The sequence below is a fragment of the Mirounga leonina genome, unplaced genomic scaffold, assembly GCF_011800145.1.
Source record: "Mirounga leonina isolate KUSES-001 unplaced genomic scaffold, KU_Mleo_1.0 Mir_418, whole genome shotgun sequence".
NCBI lineage: Eukaryota > Metazoa > Chordata > Mammalia > Carnivora > Phocidae > Mirounga > Mirounga leonina.
The window spans coordinates 2,899,811-2,917,290 of NW_023270739.1; the positions used below are offsets into that span (position 1 = coordinate 2,899,811).

Below are 17,480 nucleotides of genomic sequence, written 5' to 3' on the forward strand. Positions count from 1 at the left end.
TCTCCTGTGGCCGTGGCTCCCTAGTGAGGGCCAGTCCTGTCCTTCCTGCTCCCTCCCTGCTTCTCTGTGGGGCTAGGAGGGCGGGGCCTGGGGGTGGCAGGGAGACTGGCTTTCTTAGAGGATTAGAAGGAATCCCTTACCCTTTCACCCCTCCTCATTTCACTTGAGTGCTAGCCCATCTGCAAGAATATGAAGTACTGACCCAGGGCCCTCAAATCACCCTGTGATTTTGACTTAAAGCGGTCCCTGTCCTTGACTTTGGGTGAAGATGTTGTGTAAATGATTTTCCTGATTTCAGAGTCTGGAGGAGGCTCTTTCATTGGCTTGTTATCCACAATCAATGGTACCCTTAATCGATAAGCATTTATGGAGCATATATTCTGTGTTGGGTAGTGAAACCATCCACTGTAGAGACTCAGAACTGTCCAGAGACCAGAACCCAGCTGGTCACTGGACACCGCCCTGTGCTGCCCTGGGCCAGGCATCTCCTGGCCCAGTTCCAGGGGTTGGGGGAAACGGGTAAGCCCCTCTGGTCACCAGCTTTTGAGAGAACTGCCACCACGTGGACCTGCTCTGAGCTTTTGCTCTGCATGCCCCTTCTGTGCTTCCCTTTTAGGATGAGTGTGCAAACCATCCGAAACGTTTTTAGTGTCGAGACTGGCTATCGGCTCTCAGACGATCAAATAGTCAACCATTTTCCGAACCACTACGAACTGACCCGGAAGGACCTGATGGTGAAGAATATTAAAAGATACAGGAAGGAGCTGGAGAAGGAAGGGAGTCCTCTAGCAGAGAAAGACGAAAATGGGAAATACCTCTATCTGGGTTTGTGTCTTTCTCACTGGCCCCATGTTTCAAACACAGCCCTGAGTTCACTAGTGACACCAGGTACCCAGATGGTGACATGCTTGTGGTGGCTGGGCTGGGCACCTCTTCCATTCCACGTGTCTCCAGAATGGCAGAGCGGGGGCTCACGTTTGGATCGGAGTTTCTAGGAGCGCCTTGGGAACATGGTGCACGTGAGGAAGAGCGCGTCCTCAGTACTCAGAGCTCAGTGCTCATCCCGAACTGCAAGCTGCATTTTGTAATGCAGGCTCATCACTGCATCTGGCGGTTCCCAGGGAGAAGTGTGTCCCTGATCCGGTCTGGTGGTAGAAGCTGGACTGTCGGATAGTTTCAGAATCCCTCTACATACCCGGGAAAATTAAATAACCAATCTCTCGGGGCCTCAGTTTCCTCATCTGATACATGGGGATAATAACAGGACCTAGCCCACAGGGTGCTGTGGGGATTAAAGGTTTGTGAAGCGCTTAGCACACAGGTGATAAGGTTATCGTACACGAATTGAATGGCAGAGGGGCTAGTCCTTTCGATACTGGCTTGGGGAGGGGGGTGGCGTGAAGCAGCCTCAGAAAAAGCAGTGGCCATGTTTTCCTGCCCGTGACCATGTTGGCCTGGCTCACCCACTGCTGTGCCCTCTGTTTCCCCTTTCAGACTTTGTTCCAGTCACCTACATGCTGCCCGCTGACTACAACCTGTTTGTGGAGGAGTTCAGGAAGAGCCCATCCAGCACCTGGATCATGAAACCTTGTGGCAAAGCCCAGGGGAAGGGCATCTTTCTGATCAACAAGCTCTCACAGATCAAAAAGTGGTCCCGGGACAGCAAAACTTCTTCGTGAGTGCCGGGCCCACCCATCCCAGGGGCTTCCGAGTTAGGAGTTCCAGGCCACCTGTCAGTCTTGGCCGGGGCTTGGGGACCCTCGCTTGCTTTTGTAGGTGTGTGGCATTTGCCACGTTGGCGCCGTGGCAGGGTTCTGTGGCTGCAGTCGTGTGATTGACTGTAGGATCCCACCTGAGGCAAGTTGCAAAGAAAAATGGTGTGTGAACCAGCATACGGTTCCAGGAGCGGGGATCCTTGTGGGCTGCTCTTTGTTCTGGAAGTTTCTGTGAGACCCGCTCAGTCCTGGTATTTCTGAGGCAGTGAAGCATCTGCTTAAGATCTGGGCCCAGGGTATGTAGGTTTGAATCCCTGTCTATACTTACTGCCTGAGTACCTTTTGTTTGGGTAGACTTTTAACATGCTTCCTCCGGGTAAATGGGGGATGCCAACAGCACCACCCTCACGGGGGCAAGATGGGGATAGAACAGGTGAATCGGTGCGAGGCACATGGGAGTATGTGCGGTCAGTGGCAGGGGGTGGCGCTGTGCGGTGTCAGGTCAGCTCTCTGCCCGGGGTTTGAGGGCTCCTTGGAACTGAGGATACCAGGCCAGGGGGGTTTGTTTTGTCTGGGGCTCACCCTGCCTCGGAGGGTCCTGAACCGCTCGGAGATGCTGGATTGTGAGTCTCTCCTGGAGGGCTGGTGGCTCACTGTCAGGGTTCCTAGGAGCGACAGGGTCACCTTCTCCTCGTGCAGAGCACTTAAGTCTGAGTGCACACTGCTGACCCCCACGTGGGTCAGGCCCAGGGAGCACGTCCCTGATGGGTTCCCAGAGGCTGCTGGCACTGTCCTCCGGGGCAGGGGCACAGCTCGGGGGCTCCTCCATGGAGCCACCTGACCCCCGTTTTCTCCCCGACACACCGGCCTCTCACTTAATGAGAGGCAGAGGGCTTGTTACCAGCCTTTGGTCTTTGCCATCTACCTTTGACCTTCTCTGACGTGTTTAGGTTTGTGACACAGTCTACAAAGGAAGCCTACGTGATCTCTCTCTACATTAACAACCCGCTGCTCATCGGCGGGAGGAAGTTTGACCTGCGCCTGTACGTTCTGGTGTCCACGTACCGCCCGCTGCGCTGTTACATGTGAGAGCCCCTGGGGTTCTGTCTCGCGCTTTGGCAGGCCCAGAGCGGGCAGCTCTTCGGAGACAGGAAGTAGATGAGTGTTGGCCCAGCCCTGGCGGGGGGAGTGACTGCTGATGGTCACAGGCTCTCTCTGTGGGGCGACGAACACAGGAAATCGAGTGTGGTGCTCACTGCGCACCTCTGGGGGTACCAAGAAGCAGTTAGCTGTGCGCTGCAGGGGGACACTGTGGCATAGGAGTTACATCTTTTTTTTTTTTTAAGACGTTATTTATTCATTTGAGACACAGAGATAGAGAGAGAGAGAGAGAGAGAGAGAGCATGAGCAGGGAGAGAGGCAGAGGGAGAGGGAGAAGCAGGCTCCTTGCTGGGCCAGGAGCCCGATGTGGGGCTCGATCCCACGACCCTGAGATCATGACCTGAGCTGAAGGCAGACGCTTAACGACTGAGCCACCCAGGCGCCCCTTTTTTTTCTTTTTAAAGATTGTATTTATTTATTTGAGAGAGAGAGGGAGAGTGAGCATGAGAGAGAGAGAGAACCAGTGGGAGCAGAGGGAGAGGGAGAAGCAGGCTTCCTGCAGAGCAGGGAGCCCGATGCAGGACTCGATCCCAGGACCCGGAGATCATGACCTGAGCCGAAGGCAGACGCTTCACGACTGAGCCACCCAGGCGCCCCAGCATAGGAGTTATATCTTAGTACGACTGTTACAAAAAAAAAAAAAAAACATAAGAAAGCAGCTCTTTTAGAGGCTTAAAACCAAAAAAGGGGCTCTTTTAAGAGAACAAAGTGTTATATATATATATATTCTATTTTATTTATTTGAGAGCGAGAGCACGAGCAGGGGCAGAGGGAGAAGCAGGCTCCCCGCTGAGCAGGGAGCCCGATGTGGGGCTCGATCCCAGGACCCCGGGATCACAACTTGGGCCGAAGGTGGACGCTTTACCGACTGAGCCACCCAGGCGGCTCCTGAGTGTTGTATTTTCTTTATGCTTCTCCTCCGAGCGTTGAAGTAATCTAACTTCCCGCGTAGGTATAAGCTCGGGTTTTGCCGCTTCTGCACGGTGAAGTACACCCCGAGCACCAGCGAGCTGGACAACATGTTCGTTCACCTTACCAACGTGGCCATTCAGAAACATGGGGTAAGTGCGTCCCTTCCGTCGAGCTGAAGGAAATGGACCCTTTTGGTGGGTTTCATTCTATTTGTGTGAGAGGGCAGGCGGCTACAGGAGTGGAATTCCAGACGCCCTGGCACTCAGCAGGAGCGGGGGCCTCAGTCTCTGGCGTGGCTGCCCCAGCACATCAGTGAGGCCGGCCTCGGGGGGGGGGTGGCTTGGGGAGAAGGAAAGCCCCGGGGTCAAGCCCTGCTTTCTGGCTCCGTGACCTGGGGCAAGTTAATTTGACTCTCCGAGCCTAGCGAGCCTAGCGTGGGTTTTTCGCTTGTAAAAGGAGATAATGTCACTCCCTCGTGGGAGTGGTGGGAGGACGCATGACTTGCTGAGCACCTGTCTGGGTTGGTGCCCTGCTGAGTGCCGGGGCTACACCGATGGCCAGAAACTAGCTGGGTCCCGCCTCGGGGAGCCTAGGCCTGTCGGGGAAAGATAGGTGTTGGGGAATGTGTCATCACAAACCGAGGTGCGAGCTCTGAGGCTAGCGAGTGCACATCTAGAAGAGCGTGGGATGAAGGGGTCCCTCGTCCGGAAGGCTGGAGAAGACGTCGGTGCAGAAGTGGAGTGGTGCTCGAGCAGAGACCCGAGGTGTAAGCGGGGATTACCCAGGCCAGAAAAGGGTGTTTGGGCGGAGGGTACAGCGTATGCTGGGGCCCCATGGCAGGAAGGAGCACTGCAGCGGCTGTGAGCAGGCCGGGGTGGCTGGAACCCCCAGAGCGATGGTGGTGGAGTCGGGTACCCGGTGAGGCCAGTGAGGGCCCAGACGCAGGACGTCGTAGGTTCTGTGTGGGCTTTGGGGCTTTACTCTGGTCCTAACAAAAATGTTCGGAAGGTCTCATTTCTTTATGAGAGGGTCTTCTGTTTGGACCTTGCTTGATTGGAAGCCTTGAGTACCTTGGTCCTTTTTTAAATGTAATTTGAGTGGAAAGAGCGTAAGTGTTGATAGAAAACAAGCTTTTTTTGAGCAACCTACTGAAGGGTTTGGTCAGACCAGCCTGGGCTCCATCCCCTGTCCATCCCTTACCCTCCGTGTAACTTGGGCAAGTCACCCCGGCCTCCCTGGACCACCTCGTCTGCAAACAGGAGCCCTGGAATTACCTTGCTGGTCACCATTTACTGAGGGCCTCGACAGTCTTCTGTGTGAGGCTGACCCTGATTCACTGCCCAGCAGGTTCCCCTGAGAGCAGACTGGCGAGCACCACTGTTACACGTTCAAGGTGGGAGGAGCAAGGGTGGCTTGGCCAGAAGCTTATTCATAAGAATTGGGAAAATGAGCTGTCACGGGACGCAGCACCAAACTTACCAGCCATTTGGAGAAAGCTGAGCAATGACATCAGGCCCTTTGTCGCCAAGTAGCCCAGTTAGTGAGGTCTGGGTGCGGGCTGGGAGATGACAGTGCCGACATGAGCCCGCTTGGTGTCCCTGAGCATGTTGGCCTGCCAAGCCGCCAGGGGGCGGGGAGGGGGGTGCTGGGGAGCCACACTGAAATTGGGAGGGCTCCATTCTGTAGGCCTTCTCAGGACACCAGTCAGCTGAGTCACTATTTCATCAATAAGAAACAGAAACCATTTTTTTTTTTTTTAAATCCGTGGAAGGGGAGAGCAGAAGGCAGGCCTTTTAGCTTGGCATCTCTGCAATGCACCAGAAGGCTCTGTGCTTTCTTTGGGTTCTATTTGTGAATGCTTCGCTTGTTAACGTGAGAAAGTGCTTACTCAGAGAAACCTAAGTTTCAGTCCCGAGTAGAAGCCTCGCATGGCTCTCATTAGGCTTGCGTGAAGGACAGATGTTGTACTGGACACTGAAATGTTAAAGCGTCTGTTGGGCACATCTACCCAGTGTCCCTGGGCGCAGGGCACAGCCCGGTGCCTGGGTCAGAGACTGCGAAGGGGCATCCCCACCCTCAGGAAACTCAGGGACCAGCAGGGGAGGCAGATGGCAAAGGACAGATGATGAGGGAGGCCTTGGGGCTGCGGTAGGGGCTCAGGTGTGTGGGAGAGGCCCACTAGGAGGCAGATGGATCCAGCAGGCAGAGAAGGGGATGGAAAGAGCAGGGGTGCATCCTGATGTGCGCAGTGTTTGCAAATTGATTGATAAGGTATTCTGAAATAAATCTGATAAAATAATGTTCCAACAGTCCAAAAAGCAGGAGACGTTTCCTGCTGTTTATATCTACACATGTGTATTGTTTCTTTCTTTCTTTTTTTTTTAAAGATTTTATTCATTTATTTAACAGAGAGATACACAGCGAGAGAGGGAACACAAGCAGGGGGAGTGGGAGAGGGAGAAGCAGGCTTCCTGCGGAGGAGGGAGCCCGATGCGGGGCTCGATCCCAGGACCCTGGGATCATGACCCAAGCCAAAGGCAGACGCTTAACCGACTCAGTGACCCAGGCGCCCCTTAGTTCCTACTTCTCATCTTTATACTTAGGAAAACGAAGCCTGGTCTCATAACCTCCTGATGTACTTCAGGATTTTCTAGCTTTTGCCTCCAAAAGAGAGCATTAGGTAGAGAGTCAATGTTTAGGGTCAGAGGACTAGAAAGAGCCGTGGATGAGGGTGAGAAAGCCGGGCTCGGGTGCCAGCTCCCTCGTGGCCCGGGTAGAAGCTCGGGCAGGTCACATAACCCCTCTGAGCCCAAGTCTCTTACCCACGGATGGGACATTGTGAGGACTTGCGTGTGTGGTGCTCTTGGACTACGGTGCCCAGTACCGCGTGTGGCTTCTCTGAGAGCAGACTCACAGGCAGAGATGAGTGTGCAGGGGGTCTGCTGGGGCAACGGCGGGGGAGAGGTCCAGACAGGGCAGAGGGAAGGTCGAGCTGGGACGCAACAGCGACAGGGTGCCTGGAGCTGGGTGGTCCTGCAGAGTCATCCAGGATGGATCAGGGACCGAGGGACCCTGGCATCAGCCTGTAACAGGCTGCAGGCTGCCAGGGTGGGCGTGACCTTGGACTGGGCTGTTCCTGTTAGCCAAGGGCAGCTCCCAGAGATGTCTGGGCTGGAAGCTGGGTCTGGGTGGCACTCCACAGCATGCATTGCGGGCGGTGAATTACTAAGTGTGAATGTTACTACTAGAGGTGAGTATTTTAAAACATACCCGTATAGGGGGCCCCAGCACACATTCTAGCGGGAAAGAGCAGGTGCTAGATTCCTCAGGGTGCATTGCCTGGAGCCCTGTGCCCTTTCCCACACCAGGAAGACTACAACCACATCCACGGGGGCAAGTGGACCGTGAGCAACCTGCGGCTCTACCTGGAGAGCACCCGAGGCAAGGAGGTGACTGGCAAGCTGTTCGATGAGATCCACTGGATCATCGTGCAGTCGCTGAAGGCTGTGGCGGTGAGTGCCTGGCAGGGGGCGGAGCTGGGCTGGGGCCTGTGAGCAGAGCCACTGAGTGTGGGCGGTGGGGGATGCTTGTTCTTTTGCCACAAATACTTGTCTTTACGGGCTCACCTCCCTCATGTCCACGTGTCTGCCAGAGGCCGGGGCAGTTTCGGGGAGGTAGTGGGGCCAGCTTCCAGCTGGGTGCTGCCCAGGGCGTGCCAGGTGCCAGACGAGTCCTGCTGGGGTCACCAGCAGCTCTTCTGTGCCAGGGGATGGAGGAGGCCCACTTTGGCGTGAGCGGACGGTCAGAGATGGCTCGCGGTGGCCTCCTCGGGTTTAGGCCTCCTGCTCTGTGACATCATGGACATCCAGACACCCACCTCTCCGCTTGTTGTCTCAAGTCTGCTGTTTGTTGGCTGGTTTGCAGTTTTTGCTTGTGTTTTGTTTTACTGTTCCAAAGCAGGCGGGCATCTCTTTTTGAGGGAAAGGAAAGAAATAAACACCAGGCCACCAGCATGTGGGCCACTGTGTTCAGAGCTTCACATGTGGGCTCCCAGATTCTCATCACCCTGTGACTCATAAGCAAAATGGAGGCTCAGCCCTGGAGCGAGGAAGTGCAGGGACAGGCTCTGGGGCCCAGGCCTGCCGAGGGGGCTCCCAACAGACTGGCCCACTGGCTATGGGACCTGAGGGCACTTGGCCTGGCCCTGGGCGTAGGCAGCAAGTCCCGTGGAGAGTGTATGCCCAGCCTCTCGGAGCCTCAGAGGTCTTCTCCGTGAAATTGGGAGACGGTGGGGTGGGGGGGTTGGAGAGTTAGCAACTTCCTGTCCAGCAGAGGCTGCTGGGACAATGGTGTGGGCAGGGGCTGGGGGTAGGACCCCAGGCTCTCCGGGGAGATGCAGTTCCACTGACTCCCCTGGAAAAACAGCCCCTAATTCTTGGCCACCTCCCCCACCTCCCTACCCCCCAGCCTGGTTTTCCTCCAGCGGGTAAGCCTGGACTGGCCTGTCTCCCCTCACTGTCATGTCTGTCGTGTCTGTGAGCTTCACTCACTGTGGGGTGCACGAGGGGCCCCAGGGCACGTGTGACGTGGCTGCTTGCTGGGCCTTCCCACAGGTTTTGATCCACGTAGCCTGGGCAGGGCCTGGGAATGTGCGTTGTGAGTGGCTAGCAGGGTTTTTTTTTACATACCTGGAGAACAGTTTATGAAGTGGAATTGAACATTAAAAAGAAAATCCACAAATTGTCAGTAAATGGATTGACTCTTGTCACAGAGAACGGAGGTTGACCTGGCATCCTGCATCCTTAAGGGCCCGAGAAGGGCCTAGCAGCCTGGTGGACAGTGTCTGTTCGTGATGAGAGGCTGCATAGGCCTTCACTCTGTGTGCCGGCTGAGGAGCAGGACTTCGGTCTGCTCCGAGGACAGTCCCATGCGGACAGAGATGCCGCTGCCCTGATCAGGCCTCGGATGAGTGAGGCCCAGAGACCCCGGTGATCGCTTCGTGATGTCCCCTCGGAGGCTGAGGGAAGTTTCCATGTCTGAGCTGAGGAGGAGGAGGAACCAGGAGGGATGGAGGGAAGCACCAGGGGCGGAGGTGGGGCGCGCTGGTCTTGGCAGTGAGACCCCCACACGCCAGCACCCAGCACTGCCAGGAGGTCCCGCCGCCCGGCCGCCTGCGCCTCCGAGGTAGTGGTGTCGGCCGGGCCCTGCTGCGGTCACCGTCCAAGCCACCCCTTACTCTCTTGCAGCCGGTGATGAACAATGACAAACACTGCTTCGAGTGCTATGGGTACGACATCATCGTCGACGACAAGCTGAAGCCCTGGCTGATTGAGGTATCCGCGCTGCTGCAGCCCGTGGGGCTGCTCGCCCACCCAGCTGCCCCTGCCCTGCCTCAGGCTCGGCAGGACTGGGGCAGATTCGGCCGATGAGATGTAACAGGGACAGATAGTCAGGTGCGACAAGCTTGCTGCTGAACAGTGAGCACACTCCCGATCTCTCACCTGCGAATCCAGCCCACGGAGCCGGCTTCCCTCGTCCGGACGAGCTCCGTGCCCTGGTGCTCCTGGGTGCTTCCAGAAGCATCGTGTCCCGGAGGCCCTGCCCTGTCCTCATGGGGACATTGTTCCCATTCAGGAAAGGATCTCCCAGACCCGGAAGCCTGTGGGAGGTGGTAGCATACGGTCCAGAGATAAGGGATGTTATCTTTTTCTGACCAAGGCATAGTCTGGGAGTGGATTCATCTGCCTGTTTCCAGGCATGGACGGGATGCAGCGGTGGCTGGCCTAGGTGCTCACACCCTTTCTCTGGTGACAGGCCCGGGTGATGCTGGCCTCAGCCACAGTGGCGCTGGCATGCATGCCCGAGACCCAGAGCCTGCCTTGCTGGGGTTGCCCCGCTTTGCTTTGTGGCCAGACGGAGGAGCTCGGGCCTCAGGGGACACAGGGTTGGACACGCCATGACAATGCGGGCCATCTGTTCCGTTGGTTCATTTCCCTGCATGTGCCTCTGAGCACCGGTGGAGGTAGATGGCTCAAGCCTTTTAGCTCAGTCCCATTTTGAGCCAGGAAAGCGGAGTCTCAACAGGAAGTTGTGAGTGGCAACAACTTGTAGGGAAATTCACTGGGAGCCCTTACAGGAAGCTGCTGGGAGAGCCAAGTCATCAGAGAGCAAACTGTTCCAGAACAGTGTTTTCCAGGTTACTTCTTTTACTGCCAAAGCTGCGTGTGTGTGGGTGTGTGGGTGTGTGTACGTGTGCGTGCATGCATGGAGATATATGTAGATATCTAGAGAAATCTGCAGATGCATATATAAAATATTTATGCATTCTCTTTTTCCATTTTAGAAGTCCAGTACACTATCCATTGTGCTACAGAGTGTTTTTTTCCATTTTAAACAGAGTAACTTGAATGGAAGTCAAACTTTCCTTGATGTGCTAGATCATAATTGTGAATAATACTTCTAACATAATGACAGATCTTAATCTTAGCATATTTATAATAATCCTGGCATTATGATACGCTAGCGTAGTAATTCCTTTTTTTTTTTTTTTTAATATTTTATTTATTTATTTGACAGAGAGAGCGAGAACACAAGTAGGCAGAGTGGCAGGCAGATGGAGAGGGAGAAGCAGACTCTCCACTGAGCAGGGAGCCGGATGCAGGGCTCGATCCCAGGACCCCGGGATCATGACCTGAGCCGAAGGCAGCCGCTTAACTGACTGAGCCACCCAGGCGCCCCGCTAGCATAGTAATTCCAAGGGCGCCTGAGGTTCATACAGTACCTTTTACTGCTGAACATTAACTACCTTGCTAGCAGCATAGAGACAGTCTGGCTGTTTGGGAGAAACCTAAACAACTTGAACACTTGCTGCCTCCACTCTCCCACAGCCTGAGGAAACAGCTAACCAAGATCATTACAACTGTGCCTAAAGTAAGAGTAAATAGGTGGTGACTCGGGGCCTGTGGGACTCTCCACACAGCCGATGACTGCATTTTAACCTGTGGACTTTTGACATTGCTTAGCTCCTCGGGGGCCTTATGGGACTAACTTTCTGTCTTTCGGATGGGTTTCTCATTTGGCAGAATATTGCTTTGTTGGTGAGGTATTACTCTCTTTGCCAAAAAGGGGCCCACTGGGGACGCCTGGCTGGCTCAGTCGGTAGAGCATCCGACTCTTGATCTCGGGGTCATGAGTTTGAGCCCCATGTTGGGTATAGAGATTACTTAAAGGTGGGGGGCATTACTTTTTCAACCCCAAAATGCTGCTTGGTCAGGGTGATTTGGTTCACTGATTCTAGCAAAGCTTGGGGCGGGGGGGCTTTCAATACTTTGGACAGAGCTCATCACATAGGTAGACACTGAAGTTATGTTTATGATCTACATTCACTTAACTTTTTTTTCCTAAAGATTTTATTTATTTGCGAGAGAGAGAAAGAAGACACGAGCGGATGGAGGGGCACAGGGAGAGGCAGACTTCCCGCTGAGCAGGGAGCCCAACGTGGGGCTCGATCCCAGGACCCCAGGATCACGATCTGAGCCGAAGGCAGACGCTTAAGCAACTGAGCCACCCAGGCGCCCCTTCACTTAACATTTTTATTTGTGTGATAAGTGATTTGCAGGTCATAATCCCAACCTGTTTTCAATACTATTTATATTTCATCTAATAGCTAATGGAAGCAGATCCTAAAATGCTTCCTATACAAAGTACCGGACGATATTAGATATGAGCAGTATGAAATGACAGCTTGACTTATAGTCTGTGGTAGTGGGCGTTTTCCTCAGCAGTGCGTGTGTTCACACCACAGGAATCTGTGATCCAAGTGAACAACACGGTTCCTTTCCTCTCGTAGGTGAATGCGTCCCCGTCTCTCACTTCCAGCACTGCCAATGACCGAATCCTTAAGTATAACCTGATCAACGACACCCTCAATATTGCAGTCCCTAATGGCGAGATTCCAGACTGTAAATGGAACAAGTCACCCCCGAAGGAAGTCCTCGGCAATTACGAAATTCTGTAAGTTTGTGTGCAGACTGGGCAGCCGTCCTTGTGTGTTTCAGCTTGAGGGGAGCCAGGACCCAACTTGGATTGTCTGCATGTGTGTGGACTTGCCTTGTTTGGGCTGAGCATTTCATTTATTAATGATGTTATAGGATAGATCATGTTGTAGCGGAAAAACGGGTCTTAAACTAGGCCTTTGTCTGGGTCTTTTACTTGATCAATATTGATGATGTGTTTGCCACCTGCTGGGCACCACGCGAGCCGCTGGGGCAGGTGGGAGCAGGTGGGAGATCGCTAATGCAAGCAGTCTTCCGGAGTTGGGGAGACGAGAATGCTCATGATGATCGCTGACAGCTGAGGGCTGCCCACATGCCCGGAACTGTGCTGAGTGCCTCATTTCCCCAGCGACCCCCTGAGGTCAGTATTGTCATTAGCCCCCTCTCACGCAAGCGGAAACAAGGTTTAGAGAGGTACAGTGGCCTGTTGGCGGCGGCAGGAAGTGGGAGCAGCGTGAGAGCCTCTTGGGGACAGTGGTTGAGCAACGTACTGTTGGTTCAAACCGTGGAATAGAGGGTGGCCCAGGAGCTCTGGTGGGGCCTGGGAGGCCGAGGGAGGAAAGCACGTTGCAGAAAAGGGCACGCGAGGGACGCGCGTTAGCTTGTCCGCGTGGATGCGGCTACCGTGGGCTGTGAGGTGTGGAAGGGGAGCTGGAGGAAAGAGGAAAATAGTGCCCCAGACTGGAAGAGGGACGTGAGTAAGGGTCACGTTAGTCCTTCTGTAAAAGTAAAAATGTGCGTGTAATGTCCCAAGAGAACAAAGGGCATTTGTCGTGAAGGTCACGTGCTGCACACAGGTCCCAGGCCCACGGCTGGTCGGCGTTGCTGGCGTGGGGCCCCGGGCTCCAGAGCCCACGGCTGACCACCTCCCTGCCTACGCCGGGCGTGGCCCTGGTGTGTGTGTAGCACTGGGGAGGGTGGAGGGTCAACTCCGAAGGGAAGCGTGGGGGCCTCCGGGGGCGGTGGTGGGGAGCTGCAGGCGTGACCACTCAGCGTGATGGGTGGTTTCCTCCAGCCACGGTCAGTGGTTAAGTGGGCTAAGTGCAGGGTAAGCAGAGGGCGCGAAGTGACCAGCCCTGGGGCTTGTCGGGCAAGGAGGAGGGCGGGAGAGGAGGGCAGTGCGAGGGGGTGGGAGGGCACCGGAGGTCCTGGTGGTTGCGGGCTGTTGGGGTTGGGGCACCAGCAAAGCGAGCTGGGGAAGAAGAGGCAGAGGTCAGAGGGAGTGTCTGCAGTCCGGGCTTTGCAGGGTTGCTGGACGTGACAAGGTCGGGGGCCGTGGGAATGGGCCTGAGCTGGGGAGGAGGACGGGGTCATGGGGGGGCACAGGGTCAGGGAATTGGGGTCTCCTGTTTGGTCACTGCAGCGGCTAATACTTGTGAGCCGCGGGCCTGAATGGTAAGGAATTAGGTTACAGCTAACTGCCCACGGCGGGCGATGGATTCTGCTGGCCTGGGAAGGAGGTTTTGGAGATGGGGGGCTCCCTCCAGGCCCAGGGGCATGATGGGTAGGAGAGAAAGCACCCCCACTGGAGGGGCTGCAGGGAAGCAGTGTCTTCAGGGAGAGCCGGGTTTTAGCGCAGGAGGGTGCAGGGGACATTCCAGGATGAGGTGGAGACTCGGGGGTTTGCTGGCGAGGGGCGAGTTCTGAGTGCGCAGAGGAAGCGCTTGGGGGTGGTCAGACTGGGGCGTGTCCGGAGCCTCTGGGGGTGGCAGTGGGGGAGGGGCAGGGTGACATGCAGGAGACAGGGGCTGAGCCCTGACGGCCTCTGAGGCAGAGGGGGGCGGAGTATGTGGAGGAGTCCTGCCTCCTGCCAGGAGCGTGAGGGACTTGGTGGATCTGTCTTCATCCAGCCGGGGTGGTGGCAGGCTGGGCAGTCGGGAGCCCCTGGGGCCCTTGAGGGAGGGCGGTAGACACTCCACTTCCGGTTAAAGACCCAGAGGTCAGAGCCTCACTGCTGTTAGTTGACGAGACAGAAAGGTGACACACACACCCGCCCCCCCGCCCCCACTCAGCCGCCCTCTGCCCACTCCTGTGAGTCAGGAAGGCTCCAGCGCAGAGCTTCCAGGCGCTTCCATGCAGGCCTCCTCCCTAGCGCTTCGGATGACCTCACGGTCAGGAATCCCGTTGGCTGACAGCCACGGCCTCTTGCAGCAGTAGCTGGCTGCACGGGGAGGGAGGGCCCTGACTTTCTACCGCGTCAGGTGCTCTGCCTCCCGTGGGGCGCTCACAGCGGTCTCCAGAGTGTGCCAGTAGCCAGAGCAGCAAGCCAGGCTGCCAGTTCGCTGCCCAAGGTCAACCACTGGTGCTGGCCCCCAGAAGTAGGCACTCCTGTTGCCCTGATCGCTGTGCTGGCCTTCAAGCCATGAGGCCTGGCCTTCTGTGCCTGCAGCCTCCAGGGCTCAGGTCTGAATGTGCTGGGTATAGTCGTCCAGCCTTTAAAACCCTACTGTCCAGGGGCGCCTGGGTGGCAGTCAGTTAAGCATCCGACTCCTGATTTCGGCTCAGGTCATATTTCAGGGTTGTGAGATGGAGCCCCGCATCCGGCTCTGTGCTTAGCACAGAGTCGGCTTGAGATTCTCTCTCTCCCTCTGCCCCACCCCCCACTCACTCTCCCTCTCTAAATAAATCAATTTTTTTTAAAGATTTTATTTAGTTGTCAGAGAGTGCGCGCAAGCAGGGGGAGCGGCAGGCAGAGGGAGAAGCCGAGATACAGAGAGAGAGAGAGAGAGAGCATGAGCAGGGGGAGAGGCAGAGGGAGAGGGAGAAGCAGGCTCCCCGCTGAGCAAGGATCCCGATGCGGGGCTCGATCCCAGGACCCTGGGGTCATGACCTGAGCCAAAGGCAGACGCCAACTGAGCCACCTAGGCGTCCCAATAAATAAATCTTTAAAAATAAATAAATAAATAAATAAAACACTACTGTCTGAACCCTGCCGGTTACTGCAATCTGCTTGTCATTCTAGCAGGAGTGAAGCCTGCTAGAATGAGAAGGGGCCCTAGAAGACCATCTGCCTGATTCTCCTCCACATTAGCACCACCCCTGGGAATAGCGTGTCCCAGATGTCAGCTGCTTGCCACATGCACAGTGAGACTGGTAACCCCTGTGTGGTCCTTCCCCCCCCAGCCCCCATCATTCAGTAGATTCTTACTGCACACCCACCCAGGAATGAGGTGCTGGGGCTAACTGTGAACCAGACAAATGGGGTCACTGCAGTCCTTAGGTCAGCGATGTAGACACAGAACCAGCAACAGAGTGCTAATGGGGGTGGTGCTAACATGTGAACAGGGAGTCCAGGGGCTCTAGCAGTCCTTGGGGTGAGGAGGGGCCCCCACAGGCAGAACCTCCAGTGTTCCTGGGGAGTCCTCCCTCCAGCATCATCTCTCCCTAAGGAGATGGGGGAGAGGAGGGCCCTACCTGTTGCCCTGATCGCCATTCCAGCAGAGGGAAACCCCGTAGTGTCTGTCGTGTGGATAACAGTCGTCAAACCAGCCTTCTTCCTCCTTGCCTTCCCTTTCGGCCCCCTGTTTCCCAGCAGAAGCACAACGCAGAAAATATGTTCTTCAGCTTCAGAAGCTTCTCTCCCACACCACTCTCAACCTGCAGATTCTGATTCTGGGAATAAATGTAGAACAGAAATACCCCTTTTCCAGAAGTCAGCAAAACTCAGCTAAAGCAACATAACTGAGCATCTTCGTACCTTTTGCATTTGACATGAACATCCACTTACAACAGAGGATCCCCAGTCAGGGCGTGGCCACCAAAGGATACCTAGGAAGGAGGTTTAATAGGGAACAGAGATGCTTTTCACACTCCTGATCCACAGGGTGAAAAGGTCCCAATTAGGAATCTGAAGTCTTGGGTTTTACTTGATCCCACAGTCCTTAGGACACTGAGTAAACCTCTCCCAAGTCTCAGATAGGAAGTAGGGGGTCAGTCAGGAGGGTGATGGGAAGTCACCTTGGGGATAGGAGACCCCATCGCCAGAGGCTGTACCTGCCAGGCCCTGCGGGTGGTGCAGTGCCATTTCTCCAGCCTCATGGACCCCCTAAGAGGGGCTCACCGTGGCGGGAGAGGCCAGGGACTACCCAGATGTCCTAATCGGGCAGGGGCGCCTGAGGTTTCAGCTCTGTCCTTTCTGAGGCAAAAGCCCAGGCTCTCTTTCCTACACAGGGTCATGCTTTCACACCGCACAGGCCTGGCGCGAAAATGTTATGGGGGAGGGGCCGGGTAGGTCTCCCCTGGTGGAGGCTGGATCTGGCCTTTCTTGTGGGGTGAACTGCCCACCCTGTCCTGGTCCCCTCACCCCGGGGGGGTCATTCACACCCCGTTCCCCATCTGAAATGGGGTCAGTCATACCTGCCCACAGATGCTGTGTATAAAAGTATTTCCAGACGTCAGTCTTCTCCCTCACCTCCCTGGTGTCCCATTCGTGTTTCCTTTGGGGTCACTGCCGACTTCCATCTGGTAGGAAGCTTTCATAAAATGTCAACTGCAGGAGCCAGGGACAGTTCACAGAAGTAATTTAACAAGGCTGTACCTGTATGCTCTGTGGCCTCAGGCAGGGTTTGGGGGGCTGGCAGGCTGGATACATGCAGGGGGTGGGGGGGCAGGCTGCTTCCCTGGGCGATGTGGGATTTGCCACACTATGGCTCTGTGGCCCTGCTTGGCCAAATCCTGAAGATGTTCCTCTGTTTCTAGCTATGATGAAGAGCTGGCGCAGGGTGATGGGGCTGACCTGAGAAGTCGACAGGGCCAATCACTGGGGCCCAAAGGGGGCCGATCGCGAGACTCGGGGAGAACTGTCCTCACAACCTGGAAGTGAGCACCAGTAGGCGCAAAAGACTGCAACCTGGACCCTGCCAGATACTCACTGCACCTGGGCCTATTTTGAAATTTCCTTTTTTTTAGAGCTTTTTTCCCCTTTCCTAAGCCCTGTAAATAAATAAAGGCATTTCTTTGGAAGGTGAAGGAGTCTCTTAAGAGGGAAAGATGCCCTGCTTCTCCTTTCCTCTCACACAATACTTCTGAGACCAGACATGTGGGGATTTTCCCCACACCGAGCCATTCTGCGCTCCTCTGGCTGGTGCTGGGTGTCCTACGATTTAGCTCCGTTTCGATACCATCTGCCTGGAGCTGGCGTCTGATCCCACAGGTGAAGGACCCAGTTCCCCCAAGACGGCCCTTCTGCGCCCCCATAACCTCAGAAGCCAATCCAGGTTGTCTCCTGTACTTCTGACCTACCTGCTCTAAGTTGGAGGTTCCCAGCACCTCCTTCTCAAGGCCTTCCGAGGGCTTGATTCCTTTGCTAGAGCGGCTCATGGACCTCGGGAAAACCATTTATCTGCTCGATTACCAATTTCTCACAAAGGATGCAACTCAGGTGAGCCAGATGGAAGAGATGCAGAAGGCAAGGTATGGGGGAAGGGGTGAGGAGCTTCCATGCCCTCCCTGGGTTCACTGCCCTCCCAGCACCTCCATGTGTTGGCCCGCCTGGAACCTCTCTGAATTCCATATTCGAAGAGATTTATGAAGGTTTCATTACATGGTATCGGTTGATGAAATCATTGGCCATCGGCGATTGATTCAACCTTTAGCCCCACCTCCTCCCCAGAGGTTAGGGGGGTGGGGCTGGAAGTGC

At 55.4% G+C, this 17,480-nt stretch overlaps 1 protein-coding gene across 1 annotated transcript in view; it reads left to right on the forward strand.

Annotated features, from left to right (window-relative positions):
* TTLL1 (tubulin tyrosine ligase like 1) overlaps positions 1–16,920 on the forward strand; it is a 31,242-nt gene extending 14,322 nt beyond the window's left edge. The window contains exons 4-11 of the mRNA XM_034987353.1: positions 617–825; positions 1,495–1,675; positions 2,666–2,800; positions 3,829–3,937; positions 7,157–7,300; positions 9,035–9,121; positions 11,638–11,801; positions 16,541–16,920. Of these exons, the coding sequence (XP_034843244.1) occupies positions 617–825; positions 1,495–1,675; positions 2,666–2,800; positions 3,829–3,937; positions 7,157–7,300; positions 9,035–9,121; positions 11,638–11,801; positions 16,541–16,664 (1,153 nt within the window). The 3' untranslated portion in view covers positions 16,665–16,920. The remainder of the gene's footprint in view (positions 1–616; positions 826–1,494; positions 1,676–2,665; positions 2,801–3,828; positions 3,938–7,156; positions 7,301–9,034; positions 9,122–11,637; positions 11,802–16,540) is intronic.
* Positions 16,921–17,480: the final 560 nt, after the last annotated feature.